Genomic DNA, 17,945 nt, shown 5'->3' with positions numbered 1-17,945 from the left:
TAACCCTGACCAGGAATTGCACCTGCAAACCTTTCTGGTGTATAGGACAATGCTCTGACCAACTGAGTTCCCAACCAGGGCTCACATAAAAATCTTCAAAAACAAATTTTTTTTAAAAAGAAAACAATAGTTGATATTGATGAGGACATGGGCAAACACTACACATGGGAATATAAACTGATGTAACTGATATACAGCCCCCAGTAATACATATTAAAAGTCTTAGAAATGTCCAGAGACTTTAATCTTTTGTAAATACCCTCCAGAAATCACACCTCTAGAAAATTTTCCAAAGAAAATAATCATACATTATTATACATGGAATCACGTCTATAGAAGGATACTCCTCTTAGTATAGTTTATCATAGGGAAATGCTATGCAATCTAAATAATCATTAATAAAGAACTGGTTTTTAAAGTGTCTCTGTATTTTGCCCTAGAAAGTTGTATTAAGGGAAAATAAGTTACGAAGTAGTACATTATTTACAATGATTTAGACAAATAATTATTTAGAATTATACATTTAATGTACTTAATTTTTGAAGTTTAGAATGATGGATACTTTTAAAAGTTTAACATAACAGTATCAAGAAAAGCAGAGCTAATTTAGAACTTCATGATGAAAACTGGCTAGCTGCACTATAATTGAGTTCAGTTAGGTAATCTTCTACGGGAAATAATCACATAAAACTACTGGATAGAGCCAGAGATAAATGCGAATGCTTTGTAGAGTTTTCTTTTTTCCACAACACATTCTATATAAACTTACCTCTTGCCTAGAAAGAGTCATGGGTAACTTTTCCTCTGCCAGTTCAAGTTCTAATACTGGATTTGATGAAGTTAATGGTTTCTGGTCCTCCTCTTTTGTCTGTATCTATAAAAGCAAAAAGCAAAAAGAAAATAAAAGAAACGAAATGAAATTCAACTTTTAAAATATAGTTAATATTTATCATTCTATTAGCTTAGCTGTTTCATGGAAGTTAAATATGTTTTAAATATTGAAGGTCTTCTAAGCATTCCTTCAAGGAAAGAGCTCACAATAAATGTGCAGTTTCCAAAAGCTTACCAAACTTGTACAATTCAGGGATGGCATAGATAGAAAGCATGCACATTGGAGACAGCATTGTTGCTACAGAAGAGTAACATAAGTATAAGTCTCCAAAATCAAAACATTACAAGAGCTGAAATTTAGACTCACTTTCTCCCTGAACTCTAAAGAATTTTACTCTTTTCTCAAAAAACAATCAACCTGCTTCTCCTCTTTCAGAAAATCATCTTACAGGGTTGTCTGATCCTTGCTCTGGGTTCAAAATGGAAGTCAAAGAATAGAACTGCTTTCCTAGAGAAACCTGTGAAGTCTCAAGATCCAGCTTTTCCCTACTCTAATTTTTGAAAGGTGTTATTCCAAGTGCACAGAAATCACTGTTGGACATGTAGAAAAATTTCCAATGCTATACAGAACTTGCCCACAAATGGAGCTATGATCCCTGTGATAAAATAATGAAAAAACAGCACCTCTCTACTCATACCACACAAAGAAAAGACTGGACATACTTCTTGATATGAACCTGCAGAGAAAAAAAAAATCTCTTTATATATTTCCTTGAGTCTGCTGCCCCAGTCACAGTTTGGGAAACTCGTGTTCAGCAATTTATAAGCCCCACTGTGTGGTCTGTAAAACGATATTGAACTATAGTTTCCCAACTAACCAAAAGACAAATCTAAGATGCCAAAAGAAGTAAGATCAAAAAAATATAAAGATCAACATTAAGGAAAAACTCACATTCAACCAAGAAAGGCTACATGGTTAAAATTACATAACTTATGATTCTATATTTTATGGTTAGTAGATTTATCAGTAATAATAGTATAAAAGAAAATTAAGATTAAAAATACTATCATATTTTTACAAACCAAATCAGCAGCAAGCCTCAAAAATGGGAACTAGTTTCTATAAAAAAAATAAAAAGTAATACAGGCTATATTTACATTACTACCAAGAAAGAAATATTAAAAATGTTTTAAAAATAACCCGTGCTTTCTTTTTAAGCATAAAAGCAGGTTATTTCTCCAAAAATCTTAGGTTGAAAAGTATTCTTAATTATGGAATGACAGCTGAATTCAACGGGATAAGCAATACCTTTACAGTACTTTTTTTGTTCTAGTGCTTTCTTATATATAAGCAAGAAAAAGTACTGCCATATCACTGAAGCAACCTACGCAAAGCAAAAATGCCACCATTTTAAAAAATTATTTTCCTACCTTATGAAAAAGTTGAAAGGTTCAAATTTAAAGATTTGGGAAAGCAACAAGTCAGCAGACTAAACCCAGGATAATCCTTATTCCAAATTGAGTTGGAAGTTAGACAATACTGGGTGAGCAAAGCATGAGAGTTCTTCTTTCTGAGTATCTATTCGATGGTTACTTACACAAAACATATTCTAATTTCCTAAATTAGAAGTAAATGAGATCAATATATTCATGGAAAATAGCAAAATATCAATATAAACTTTCATATCTTAGAAACCTATCAGAAATATGACATTTGTAAAACTTGCCCTTTCCCAACACTACAAAATAAAACCAAATGCATATACATACCATTTGCATTGCTCATGCTTCCCTCCAGAAATGCTATGCCAGATAAATTTATTGCCAGAACTTTCAACATGACATGCACAGGAGGAATGTTTTAAATTGATGTTTCACAAGCAAAAAGTTTATTTCAAATTTATGATTTGGCAAATGTATTTCAGAGAATCTCTGAAATTTGATTAAATAAATTACTAAAATAGATACGGTCTTTTTAAAATAATTTAAACATAACTTCACCTCATAACCATTAACCCCTCCCAATAAAAAACCCAATACGTTATTCAACGAGAATCTCAAAGATAATTTCAGTCATGCTTCTAAAATATAGTCTTCCAGAAAACTCATTTGTTTCTAACAAATATTTCAATATTACACTTTCTATCCAAGAGACTGGTCAGTATTTGAAATGCAGTTTCTTATTACAAAAAAGCACATAAATGTGCTATGGCACTATACTTCTGGTAGAGGTACTTAGGGCCAAAAAGAATTGTTAACAATGCAAACATAAAAGCAATGGTTTAAATATTCAGAAGGAAGCAGGGAAAATACCACTGCTAATACCACTGTTGTTGAAGGAATAAAATGTTTTCAGCCCTTTAAAAATAGACTTTTATTGGGAGAGGTGGGGAGAGGAGTGGTGGGGAGATGAAAATGAGGGAGCGTAAGATCCAGGACTTAATTTAAGGGGTGGGGGGAATCAAGCTTTGATCTCAAGCCACCTCATGCTGTCCACAGAAGGCCAAACCATTCCAAGCCAAAAGTCATGCATGTGTTTTCCTGAATTCAAGATTAAAAAAAAAAAAAAAAAGAAAACCAGAACTCATACCTCTCCAGATGGCTTCTCATTTATAGGCTAATGTATAACATTGATAAATTGAACAGAGATCAATAATTTTGTCATTTTAACAACAGCTGTACAAATTTGAACTCAGAAATAGGTCATTTAACATAAAAGCAGTAATTCATACCTTGTAGCCACATCTTTCAAAATATGCTTCCTCTTCTTTTTTTGCAAGTTCACTACGCTTGAAGTATTTTTTATTTTCCTATTGAAGAATGAAATGAGTTAATAATGTATCCTTGAACAAAGTTTCATGTCCCTTAGTCAAGAACTGGAAAACATTCCTTCATTTTTTTTTTCTGGTGTTTCAGACAACACCAGAGCACCACCCAACCAACACCGTAAATGACCCAACTGAGGCAGATCTAACTGGCACCAGAGCGCCACTAACATACTCCCACTCTGGAAGGCCAGAACCCACACAACGGCTCATCTGCTGTAGTCACAGAGAGCCCTTGCAGCCAGACAGTCAATGCTGTTCATTGACCTGCCAACAGCAATCAAGGCTCAACTACAACAGAGGAGCACACATGTCCCACACAGGGGCACCCACTGAGCATTTGGCTCAGATGACCGAGGACACTTCACCACTAGGCTTCGGGAAGATACCTGCTACATAAGGCCACACTGCCAAGAGTGGGAGAAGTAGCAGATCTACCTAATATATAGAAAACAACAGCCAAAATGAGGAAACACAGAAACATGTCCCAAATGAAAAAACTAAAAACTTCAGAAAAAGAAGTAAACAAAATGGAGATGAGCAATCTACCAGGTACACAGTTTAAAGCACTGCTTATAAGGATGCTCAATCATCTTAGGGGAAAAGTAGGTGAGCTCACTGAGAACTTCATCAAAAAGACAGAAACCATAAAAAAGAACCAGTCAGAAATAAAGAACATGATAACTGAAATGGAAAACAAATTAGAGGGAACCATCAGCAGATTAGATGACGCAGAGCATCACATCTGCAATCTGGAAGAAAAAGAAGCAGAAAACATTCAATTGGAACAACAAAGGAAAAAGGAGTCCCCCGGTCCCCACGCCCCCAAAATGAGCCCTCACCACTGCTGCTCAGTTGGTTGGGCGTCCTCACGCAAGGCGAAAGGTTGCCGATTTGATTCCTGTTCCTGGCACATGCCTGGGTTGTGGGTTCAGTATCTGGTTGGGGTGCGTACAACATGCCAACTGATGGATGTTTCTCTCTCTCCCTTTTGTTCTCCCTCCCTTTTCCTCTCTCTAAAAATAAATAAAGCCTTCTTGAAAATTAGCATAGTTTAAGGAACCTCGGGGACAACATTAAGCATACCAACCTTCTCATCTTAGGGGTACCAGAGGGAACAGAGAGAGAAGAGAGGGATTGAAAACCTATCTTGAAGAAATGATGGCTTAAAACTTTCTTAACCTGGCAAAGGAAATAGACATACAAGTCCAGGAAGCACAGAAAGTGCCAAACAAGAAGAATCCAAAGAGGCCAAAACCAAAATGCATCCTAATTAAAATGAAAAAGGTTACAGACTAACAGAGAATCTTCACAGTAGTAAGAGAACAGCACCTATTTGCATACAAGGGAGCTCCCATACCACTGTCAGCTGATTTCTCAGCAGATACTTTGCAGGCCAAAACAGAGTGTTACAAAATATTCAAAGGGATGAAAAGCAACCCAGCAAGACTATCTTTTAGAATTGAAGGAGATCAAGAGCCTCCCTGATGAGAAAACGTTAAAGGCATTCATCAGCACTAGGTCAGTATTACAAGAAATGTTAAAGGGGCTGCTTTAAGTAGAAAAGGAGAAAATCCAAAATATAAATAGGAAAATATAAGAAAAAAATTTTCACTGTCAAAGACAAACACTAGGTAAAAAGCAGTGGATCAACAAACTATAAAGCTAGTACAAAGGTTAAAACGCAAAAGGGAGATCAAATTGCAAGAATAATTAAAAGATACACACAAAGTGAAAAATAATGACAAAAGCATAAACATGAAGGGGGTGAGTAAAAACAGCAGTGATTTTTCAATGTGTTCGTACTTAATTGACCATCAACTTAAGACAGACTGCTGTGAACACAAGTTGGTATATATAAAAAAGCACATGGTAACCACGACAAAAAAAAAAAAAATCTACAAGGAGGTACACAACAAATAAAGAGAAAGGAATCCAAAAACAACACTATAGAAATAAGCAACATATAACAAAGCAAGAAAATATGGAACAGAAAAGAACTACAATACCAACCAGAAAACAATAAAATAGTAATAACTATGCACCTACCAATAATTACTTTAAATGTAAATAAAGTAAATGTTCTAATCAAAATATATTGGGTGGCTGAACAGGTAAGAAAACAAGATCTGTACATATGCTGTCTACTTCAGATGAAAGACACAGACTGAAAGAAAAGGGATGGAAAAGTACATTTCATACAAGTGAGAATAAGAAAAAGCTGGGGTAGCAATATTAAATCAGACAAATTAGACTTTAAAACAAAGGCTGTAGACTTTAGGTCAAGATGGTGGCCTAGGTAAACACGGCTCGCATCCTCGCACACCCACACCAAAATTACAGAACCACCATCACTCAGAACCATCAGAAATCAAGTGCAATGGAAGTCTGACAACTATGGAGTTAAAGAAATTGCATCCATCTAGACTGATAGGAGGGGGAGAGATGCAGAACAGGCTCATCCCACATCCATGTGTGGTGGATAAAAATTTGGGAGGGCTCTCTCAGGAGCAAGGAGTCCCAGCCCCACACCAGGCCCCCCAGCCCACGGTTCCAGTGCCAGAAGATAAGTCCCCATAGCTTCTGGCTACAAAAAAACAACAGGGATTGAGTCCCAGGAAGAAACTGCTGGGGTTCGAAGCAGTTCCTCTTAAAGAAACCACGCAGATACTTGGACTCACTTCCTCTGAGCTCCAGGAACAAGGTAGCAGCCTGAAAGGCACCAGTGGCACAAACAGAGGAATTGTGCAGTCCAGCATCAAGGCAAGAGCTGGAGGACATCTTTATCCCAGACACTAAGGCGGGCAGAGCCACAGAGTCTGCAGGCTGGTGCCATATCTTAAGTGCCATCAACCTGACTAACACTGTCTGTCTCACCCTGGAGATCCCAAGGCGCCGCCCCACCTAGCATACTGCTAGCAGTGTCAACAGTGGCTTTTTCATAGGTTGGTTGGTTGTAGCCTCCTCCCTCTTGCTAAGAGGCCTCACACGCAGCACTGGGAGCACCCAGACTAGATTCACAGCTTGGGGTCTCCTGGGACCTCCAAGCACAGCACAAGTAGCAGCCATCTCAGACTGCTTTATAGCTCAGGCACAGTGGCCCAGGGCAAAACGCTGGTGGGGGCTGACCTTGGCCTGCACCGCCTTGGAAACCTCAGGGTCTGCCCACCCAGTGGAAAGCTGCAGACCATGTTGGAGCATCACCACCCTGCCCCTCCACAGCTGAACATTCAGAGGGTGGGGGCTGGTGGTCAGTGGTCATAGCCAATCCTTCCAACTGACTGGCCTCGGTAAATCCCTCCCATTGATCTGCCAACAGAAACCAAGGCTCAACTACAAGAAGAGGTTGTACTCGGCCCACACAAAGGATGCACCACAAATACCCAGTTTGGGTGATAAGGGAGCATGTGCCACTGGACCCTACAGGACAACTACTGTATTATGCAACGGTTAGGTGACAGAGAGCAATAGCTCTCTACCTTCCCAATATATACAAATAAACCTAAGAAGGCTACCAAAATGAAGGGACAAAGAACGTGGCCCAAATGAAAGAACAGGTAAAACTCCAGAAAAGAGCTAAATGAAATTGACATAAGCAATCTATCAGATGCAAAGTTCATAACACTGGTTATAAGGATGCTCAAGGATCTTAGTGAGGACCTCAATGGCATAAAGAAGAGCCAGTCCAAAGTGAAGGATATGCTAATTGAAATAATGAACAATTTACAGAAACACAACAGTAGAGTGAAGAAAGCCAAGAATCAAATCAACGCTTTGCAACATAAGGAAGCAAGAAACAACCAATCATAACAACTAGTTGAAAAAAGGATCCAAAAATACAAGGCTAGTATAAGTAGCCTCTGGGACAACTACAAGCATTCCAATATTCAAATCCTAGGGGTAACGGGAGAACAGAAAGGGCAAGAAATTGGAAATCTATTTGAAAAAAGAATGAAAGAAAACTTCCATAGTTTGGTGAAGGAAATAGCCATCCAAATCCAGGATGTACCGAGTCCCAAACAAGATGGATGCAACCACTTCAAGTCATACCATAATTAAAATGCCAAAGCTTAAAGATAAAGAGAGATTCTCAAAAGCAGTAAAAGAGGAGAAGAGAGTTACCTACAGGGGAGTCCCCATAAGGCTGTAGCTGATTTCTCAAAAGAAACTTTGCAGACTAGAAGGGGCTGGCAAGAAGTATTCAAGTCATGAAAAGCAGGGACATACAGGCAAGGTTGCTCTACCCAGCAAAGACATCATTTAGAATTGAAGGGCAGATAAAGCACTTCCCAGATGAGAAGAAACTAAGTGAGTTCATTATCACCAAATCATTATTATATAAAGGGTAAAGGGACTTATTTAAGAAGAAGAGAAAGTTCACAACTATGAACAATAAATGGCAAAAATACACATCTTTCAACAATTGAATCTAAAAAACAAACTAAACAAGAAAAACAGACAGAATCATAGATGTGGAGAGCGTTTTGATGGTTGCCGAATGGGATGGTTGCCAAATGGGAATAGGTGAAAAGGTAAGGGGTTAAGAAGGACAAATAGGAAGTTACAGAATAGCTACAGGGATGTAAAGTACAGTACAGAAATAGAGCAGCTGAAGAACATACACATGACCCGTGGACATGAACAATGGTGTGGGGATTGCCTGAGGGAGTAGGGGTGGTGCTGGGTGGAAGAAGGCAAAGAGGGAAAAGCTGGAAAAACTATAATGGCATAATCAATGAAATGTAATTTAAAAAAAACAAACAAGGGCTATAAGAAGAGACAAAGAAGGGCATTTAAACCAATGATTGAACCAGTGATAAGGGATCAAACCAAAAAGAAGACATGACTATCCCAACCTTCTATGCATCCAACATAAGAGCACCTACATATATAAAGCAGGCACTGACCGACATAAACAGAGAGAGGGACAGTGATAGCCATAGTAGGGAACTTGAATACCCAACTGACATCATAGAAAGATCATCCAGGCAGAAAATTTAAAAAAGGAAACAATGTCCTTCAATGACACATCAGATCAGATGGACCAAATTGATATTTTTAGGACATTTTACCCAAAAGAAGCAGAGCATACATTCTTTCCAAGTATACATGGGACATTTTCCAGGACATACCACATTAGGCCACAAAACACACCCCAATCAATTTAAGAAGACAAAACACGTCCCAATCCATTTAACAAGATTAAAATTGTATCAGTCATCCTCTCTAATGACAATGGTATGAAACTGGAAATCAATTACAAGAAGAAAAGTGAAAAACACACACACACATAGAGGCTAAATAACATGCTACTAAACAATGACTACATTAACTAGATCAAGGGAGAACTCACAAGATACCCTGAGACAAATAAAAATGACAACACAATAACCCCCAATCTATCTGACACGCCTAAGTATTCCACCAAAAAAATGATTATAGCAGAACTGAAAAACGATTTCATTAAAGTAGCAGGATACAAAATTAACACTCAAATATCATTCACTATTTTACATACCAATAACAAACTATCAGAAAGAGAGATTAAGAAAACAATCCCACTTACAATTTCATCAAAAACATAAACATAAAATACCTAGGAATAAAATTAAACAAAGAGGTCACAGACCTGTACTGGGAAAATTACAAGACACTGAAGGAAAAAACTGAAGAATATGCAAATAGATAGAAGCATCTATCATGCACATGGTGGAGAGGAAGAATTAGCATCACTAAAATGTCCACACTACCCAAGTAATCTACAGATTCAGTGCAATCCACATCAAAATACCAGTGGCACTCTTCACAGAACTAGAACAAATAATTCTAAAATTTATATAATACCACAAAAAATCCCAAACAGCAAAAGAAATCTTGACAAAGAACAACACTGGAGGCATCACACAACCTGAAAACTAACTATACTTCAAGGATTTAGTTTAAAAAGAAGAAGAAAGAAGGAGGGGATGGGGAGCATAGTCCTGGCATAAAAAGAGACACATAGATCAATGGAACAAATTAGAGAACCCAGAAATAAATGCACACCTATACAGTCAATTAATCTAACATAAAAGAAGGAAGACTATACAATGGAAAACAGTATGTAAGTTTCGCAAGAAATTAAAAACAGAACTACTGTATGTCCCAGCAATTCTACTTCTGGGTATTTATCTGAAGAAATCCAAAACACTAATTCAAGAAGATTCAGATATCCCTATGTTCACTAAAGCATTATTTACAATAGCCAAGATAGGAAAGCACCCTAAGTGTACGTTGATGGGCAACAGGATAAAAAAAGGACACATATATACAATGGAATGTCACTAGGCCAAAAAAATGAAATCATGCCCTTTGTGACAACATAGATAGACCTAGAGGATATTACGTTAAGTGAAATAAGTCAGGCACAAAGACAAATACTGTATAATTTCACTTATATGTATACTCTAAAAAACAAAATGAACAAAAGAGAAAACAAACTCAGATACAGAGAACAAATTATTGGTTACCACATGGAGGGGCATCAGGAGGATGGATGGGAAAAGGGAAGGGATTAAGAAATACAAATCACCAGTTACAGGGATAAAAGCGGTCATGGAGATGTAAAGTACATCCTAGAGAATATCATCAATAATAGCATAACTATGTATTGTGTTAGATGGATACTACACTTCCTGAAGTGATCACTTAGTAAGTGATATAAATGCCAAAACACTATTATGTACACCTGAAACAATATAATAATGTATGTCAAGTGAAAAAAAATTTTTTTAACTATTAAGAGAAAACACATTTGCTGCTGCTTCACGCTCACTTTCACATGCATGAAATAACTGTCAGATACCAAAAACTAGTAATAATGGCTGCTTTGGAGGAGGTAAAGTGGGTCACTGGGAGACATGAGTTAGAAGAAAACATTTTATCATATACCCTTCAGGAAGTTTTCAATTCTGAACAAATTATTTCATGTCAATAAATTAAATTTTTTTAAATAAATTTGCTTTGCATTTTGAAGTTGTAATGAGAAAAATTTAAAAATTCTGCTTTGTACTGGTGACCCTTTGCTTTATGGATGTGGCTGTCAAAACCAAGATTCCCTTCCATGTTTCAAATGGCACTCTTTGTATGTATATTTTTTTCAGAAACAAAAAAGCAGCTTGTAAGAAAAGCAACTAATGCAGTTATTTTTAAGCAAGGGATATAAGGAAAGAAAAACCAAATGGGACTACATCAAACTAAAAAGCTTCTACACGGCTAAAGAAAACATCAACAAAATGAAAAGGGAACCAACCATATGGGAAAACACATTTGCCAATGATACCTTGTACAAGAGTTTGATCTCCAAAAAATATATAGAATTCACACGACTCCACTCCAGGACAAATGATCCAATTTAAAAAATGGGCAAAGGACCTGAATAGATGCTTCTCCAAGGAGGACATAAAGAGGGCCCAGAGACATATGAAATGATGATCAGTATCACTAGCCATCAGAGAGATGCAAATTAAAACCACAATGAGATACCACTTCACACCAGTCAGAATGGCCATTATTAATAAATCAACAACCAACAAGTGCTGGTGAGGTTATGGAGAAAAGGGAACCCTAGTGCACTGTTGGTGGGAATGCAGACTGGTGCAGCCACTGTAGAGAACAGTATGGAATTTCCTCAAAAAGCTAAAGATGAAACTGCCTTGCGATCCAATAATCTCACTGCTGGAACTATACTCTAAGAATCTTGACTCACCAGTTCAAAGAACCTATACACCTCAATGTTCATAGCAGCATTATTTACAATAACCAAGTATATGAAACAACCTAAGTGCCCATCAGTAAATGAGTGAATAAAAAAACTATGGTACATTTACACAATGGAATACTATGCAGCAGAAAGAAGGAAGTCCTACCCTTTACAACAGCATGGATGGAACTGGAGAGCATTACGCTAAGTGAAATAAGCCAGGCGGTGAAAGGCAGATACTGTATGATCTCTCCTATAAGTGGAACATAATCAACAAAACAAACAAGGGAGCAAAATAGAACCAGAGACATGGAAATGAAGAACATATTGACAGTGACCAGAGGGGAGGGGAAAGAGGGAAAATGGGGCAAAAAAAGGGAAGGGTCAAGTCAAAGAACATGAATAAAGGACCCATGAACAAAGCCAACAGCGGGAGACTGGGGGAGGACTGAATGTGAGAAGTGGGAGGGGGAAGGGCAGGGGAGAGTAATGGGGGGAAAATGGGGACAACTGTCATGGAACAAAAATAAAAAACAGCATAATTTTATAAAGTACAATGAAAATATACTTTGCAGTATATGTGCTGTAGATGCATTTAGGAGAGAATTAAAATTGTTGAAGTTTAAAATTCAGGCATCTTAACGTACCCCATTATAGATAACTCAGACAGGTTAAATAACTTGCCCAAAGTTAAAGAGCAATCTAGGAACTGGACCACCATTAGACTTTAGGACTTATTTGCTCAGTTTACAAATTTAGCTTCTTTTCTAACCATATTCAAAATTTTCAAACTCTAAGTTAGTAGAATTAACTACAGAATATATAATATAGTCCTACAAACAGAAAAGTCTAAAAGTGACTGGTATGTATTTTAAGACAACACAGGAACTGACGATTAAACTTCTCTGGATTCTCCCCTAAAGCACCTACCATTTCCATTGGGCCTTTCATCCTGCCATATTTTTAAAACAATGTGCCTAGGGTATACACAATTAGTGCTTCTCTTTTTGAAGACTGAACCTAATTCCTACATGGTTCTTTACAAATGTTATTCTTGGACTCTCTCCAAGATGTACTTTCTGTATTATAAAAGGAAAGACATTAACTCTTAGGTACAGAAACCTTTCTATCATATGACCTGAAATGTCTGCCCACAATAATAGAAGAAAATCAAAATTTAAAAAAAAAACCGTAACTGTCATCATTTCATTAATTTAAAATCATTATTTCTTCAATAATGTTAAGGTTTTTTGTTTACTTAAATAGAACACAAACCTCATGAGAGCTCTACAGAAAGTCACTGGAGCACTAACAAATACACGACCTAGATAGGCAGAGGAGACAGCACATGTGGTATAACAAATCATGTGCAGGGTCAGTATCTGCTGAAGAATAACAATGAGCCTTACAAAGTCTGAATTAGTAAGCCAAATGGTTGCACACACAAACAAAATTTAAAGAGACACAATGCTTTTCAAAGGAAAAAAACTGTAAAGTGTTGATGAATACTGTCAGCTAGACAATACGTTTTTTTCAGTAATGTCATCCAAAGCAGAAAACCACACTGACATCCACCCTGCATAGGTAGAATGCTATTTACTTTATCATTATGTCTATTTACATAATTACATGCAATATAAAATACATAAAATTAGATCATGTAAACAGAAATATCAATCTTACAAAAACTCTTTAAGAAAATAAAGTCCAACATGAACTTACTGTAAGATCCAAACACTCATTACACTAAGCATTGACTCAAGAGAAATGAAAGGATATGTTTATACAAAAACTTGTACCCCAGTGTTCATAGCAGCTTTATTGTAAGAGCTCAAATCTAAACAGGAGGGTAGAATACCACTCAGCAACAAAAGTAACGAATTTTTTTAAATTTTATTTAAATTTATTTTTTCAAATACATTTGCCTCTGCCTACCCCCCACCACTTTCCCTTGCCCCCTCCCTCCTTCCCTCCCTCGGCTCTTCCCCTTTGGTTTTGTCCATGAAAAGTAACAAATTTTTGATACATACAACCACAGGAATGAATCTCAGAATTATCAGGATGAATGAAAAACAAGAACACACTGAACCAGTCTGTTTACATAAATGTCTAGGATATGCAAACTAACCTGAAGTAATAGGAAACAAGCCAGTGGTTGCCTGTGAACAGGTGTGCAGAAATGGGTAAGGAGATGGACTACCAAGGAGCAAAACAAAACTCTGGGGTGAGATGGACACGTTCACCCTTTCTACTTGGGTGAGAGTTGCACAGGTATATACCTGTATCAAAACTCACCAAATTGTACTTTAAATATGTGCATTTACTGTATGTCAATTATACCTTAGCAAAACTGCTATAATGTATAGCAAAGAAGAATAGGAGAACAGAGGAAGGGGAGGGGGAAGAGGAGGGGGATGGGGAGGAGAATAAAAAACAATAAAAAAAGAAAAACTAATTGCAGTGGTGGTAGCATCTGTATTGACCGACTCACCATAATGCTACAGCAAGCTAGAGGGTGTAGCATTGGCATGAAGATCAATGAGAAGGTTACAAGAACAGGCTAAAACACCCAGAATGTAGCCACAGAAGCAATTACACTTCATTCTTGAGCAACATGGGTTTGAACTGCATTGCATGGGTCCACTTATTGTATTTTTTCCAATAAATACTGCACATGTATTTTCTTTTCCTTATAATTTTCTTAATAACATTTTCTGCTCTCTAGCTTTATGGTAAAAATACAGTGTATTATACATATACCATACACAATATATATCAATGAACCGTTTATATTATTGGTAAGGCTTCCAGTCAACAGTAGGCTATTAGTATTCCACGTTTAGGGGAGTCAAAAGTGATACAAGGATTTCTGAGTGCATGGAGGGTCAGTGCCCCTCCCCACTCACATTGTTCAAAGGTCAGCTGTATTGATTTTTGATGGCACCAAAATTAGCCAAAGGGAAAAGAAAAGTATGTTAAGCAAATGGTGCTCAAATAGCTGGGTATCCACATGCAAAACAACAGACCACACCCCTACCTCTTCTCATTAAAAAAAAATATATATATATATATATAACAAATTTTAAAACTCTTCATATAAAACCATAAAGATTTTAGAAGACAATATAAGAGGATATCTTTCTCTGAGTTGTAAGGAGTGGAATGGCTTGATTCATAAAATATGTGAGGTTTTTATTTTAAGAAACTGCCAATCTGTTTTCCAATAGAAAACAGATTCTATTTTATATTCCCAGATAGAACACAGAAAATAGTAACCATAAAAAAATTGATAAACTGAGGTTTATCAAAATTAAAAGCATTTGCTCTAAGAAAATGCACAGAAAACCTACAGTCTGGGAGAAAATATTCCTAAAACATACCTGGCAAAAGACTGATCCATAATATAGGAATAATTCCTCCCAATCAGTAAGGAAAAAGAAACAAAACTGAAAAATATGCAAGTGATTTTAACAGACACCTAACAAAAGATGCTTAAAAAAATAACATGTGAAAAGTATTCACTGTCATTAATTATGAAGGAGATGCAAATTAAAACCACAATGAGGTATCACAGCACATCTACCAGCGTGGCTGGAATTAAAAAGACTGACAAATCTTTATAACAATGGAAGGCATCTGAACTCTCTTGCTTTACTGGTGACTGCGTAACACAGTCCAACCACGTTGGGAAAAGATCTGCTTGCTTTTTATAAAACTAAATACATGGGTACTCTATAACCTCTCAATTCCATTCCCTGTCATTGTCCCAAGAGAAGTGAAAATCTAAGACTTGTAAATAAAGGTTCACAGCAGGTTTAATCGTAACAGCCCATCATCAGATCAGAAGGATGAATTAACAAATTGGATGTATACATACAACAGATACTACTCAGCAATCAAAGGAATAAAAAAATACTGCATTCAACAACATGAAGAAAACTCAAAACATTATTCTGATTCAACGAAGTGGGACATGAGAGTACACAGTATGGTCTCATTTATGTGAGGTTCTATGGGAAGCAAAACTAAATGCAAAGGAAAGAAATCAGAACAGTGGTTGCTTCTGGAGGCAGTGGGGGCAGGGACTGAATGAAGAGGGTATGAGGGTAATATACTGCAATATACTCGATGCAGACTGGGTTTGCACAGACACCTGCATCTGTCAAAGTTCATTAATGGCACACTAATGATATGTGCATTTCTTCATACATAAATTTTTGCATACATACAAAAAAGTATAAACAAACACTAAACACTAGTTAATAACATGCATGTCAAATTGTTTAGGGAAAAAGTGTACCAGTATCTGAAACATAATTTGAAATGCATAAAGATGATTAAATTGTTATCATTACCCTGCCTGCAGCTGAAAAACACTGGTTTGTTAGGGCTTGCTGTTCCAGCAGAGCAGCTACATCTCTGGCCCTTTAAAGTGGCATCTCAGGTTTTATCTGATACCTAAAACAGTAACTGCTTAGCTTGTGAATACCTCTTGGCGAAGTGGAGAAGCTGCTAAAAAAGCCTATCGCCTGGGTCAAAGACCCACCTATAAAACCTGAAACAGTAAATTACATAGACGATGACACGGGTACTCAATTCAAGGACCTTGGTCTTAGAGAAGACTTTATGAATTTGACTCCAAAGGCAAGGAAAGTAAAGGCAAAAATAAATGACGGGACTATATCACACTAAAAAGCTTCAGCGTCGCAAAAGCAGCCGCGAACAAAACAAAAAAGTAACCACTAAATGGGAGAAGACACCTAGAAACAACAGCTCGTATGGCTGAACACCAAATCATTTAAAAAATGGGCAGAGCACATAACAGACACTTCTCCCAAGAAGACATAATAAATGGTCAACCGATATATGACAAGATGCTCAACTTCACTAGATATTAGAGAAATAAAATTCGAAACTACAATGAGATTCCACCTCACAACTGTTAGAATAGCTACTATTAACAAGACAAGTAATAACAAATGTTGGAGAGAGTGTGGAGAGACTCAAACAGCTTGGTTTTCTACATAAATAAGGCACTGCGTTAAGTATAGATTCACCAATCCCAGGATTCCAAAGCATTGGCACTTGAGAGATTCACAGTACCTCCTAGTTACACCAGGCAGTACAATTTAGGACAGGTGTTCTCTTCTCTTAGGAGCTTCTCCAGCTTAACAAAGGGGCAATCACCAGGTATTTACTATTTCGACTATCAGACTAACAATTAAAAGCTGGGAAACCACTTGAATGATCAGGAGTAGGTTCTTCTGGAAGAATGACACACAACAGAGACAGGTGTTTCCCAGCTACAGATAAGGCAAGGAAAACAGTTCAGTGATCTCCAACCAGCATTTAAACATAACGGATTAAAATAATAAAGCAAATGATAGAATCACATGTAGTTGTTTCATGAAACTTTTTCATATACATACCAGAACTAAACATAAAAATTTATTTCTCCTGTGGCTGGAGCAGTGAAAAAGTATGAAAGTTACTGACACTAGGATGCAGAGAGAAAAAGTCTATAAAGCAACTGCTCCTATACAGTTATAAATAAAAATTCTGTATCCCCATGCATACAAAAAGAAAAGATGTCCAGTGATGCACATTCTCTTATACAGGAATGCCTTGGAGATACTGCTGGTTTCACCCAAATCCCCGCAATAAAGTGAGTATCGCAACAAAGCAAATTCCAACTTTTTTGCTGGTGGAGGGTCTTGCCTTAAGTTTCTAAAAAACGTGGTATCTGCGAAGCACAAAAGAGCGAAACATATTAAAATGAGGTATGCCTCTATTATTCAAGAGCACTCACCTACATGATTATGCAGTCACACATTATGAACTTGGAGAGGGAGCTCAGCTTTTCATGATTCAATTTTTCCTCTAAAGTATTTAGATTTCAACACCGAGCCCTCCTAACATCAACTACACATTCCAACATCTATATTACTTTTCTCAAATACTCTCAAATCACTCATTTGAAGAAAAAGAGATCCTGAAGCACTGATAAAATATTAGGTTACAGATATGGACATGCTTTCCCCCTTTATCTGCTAAATAATGTTCTATGTAATGAGCTCCAATTTGCTAATTAGTTTTAAAGTTTCATTGACTATGAAATCAGCCTCCCTCCAAACAATCCCAACTTACTTACACGACATAGACATTAATCTTACATTACATCCAAAAACCTGAGCAAATGTTTTCAAAGTGTTGTTGCAGGACCCCTGGGATCCTTAGGATCCTTCGCAAGGGTCTGTAAGGTCAAAACTATTTTCAGCACTAACGTACTATTTGCCTGTACACTCTTGGACATTTGCATTAAGGGTGAAAAGCAAGGATAAGTTAAGTTTTCTGACCCTTGGCAAGCATACATAAAGCACTTCTCATTTATACCGAAGTATGATGACTGACTGGAAGGAAAGCTCTTCTGTCACTGTTACAAACTAAACTGGCTGCTTTTTTTCATGGAATATTATTTTAACATGAAAGAGTAGCTACACACTACAGTTATTCCGACTTAGACAACTTCCCAAAAATGAACAAGGTTA

At 36.9% G+C, this 17,945-nt stretch overlaps 1 protein-coding gene across 4 annotated transcripts in view; it reads right to left on the bottom strand.

Annotated features, from left to right (window-relative positions):
• LOC129087225 (pre-mRNA-splicing factor 18) overlaps positions 1-17,945 on the bottom strand; it is a 55,470-nt gene that overhangs the window by 36,335 nt on the left and 1,190 nt on the right. For 2 of the 4 annotated variants that reach the window (XM_054594041.1, XM_054594043.1), the window contains exons 2-4: positions 3,564-3,641; positions 3,422-3,448; positions 770-874 (exon numbers count right to left, since the gene is read on the bottom strand). In XM_054594041.1, the coding sequence (XP_054450016.1) occupies positions 770-874; positions 3,422-3,448; positions 3,564-3,641 (210 nt within the window). The remainder of the gene's footprint in view (positions 1-769; positions 875-3,421; positions 3,449-3,563; positions 3,642-17,945) is intronic. The other 2 variants (XM_054594042.1, XM_054594047.1) reach the window with 1 other exon arrangement.

This window comes from Pteronotus mesoamericanus, unplaced genomic scaffold (assembly GCF_021234165.1).
Source record: "Pteronotus mesoamericanus isolate MK-2021 breed Mesoamerican mustached bat unplaced genomic scaffold, CSHL_Meso_final contig_130, whole genome shotgun sequence".
Classification (NCBI taxonomy): domain Eukaryota; kingdom Metazoa; phylum Chordata; class Mammalia; order Chiroptera; family Mormoopidae; genus Pteronotus; species Pteronotus mesoamericanus.
Note: the sequence above shows the minus strand (reverse complement) of the source record. Positions and strands in the feature narration are given on the sequence as shown.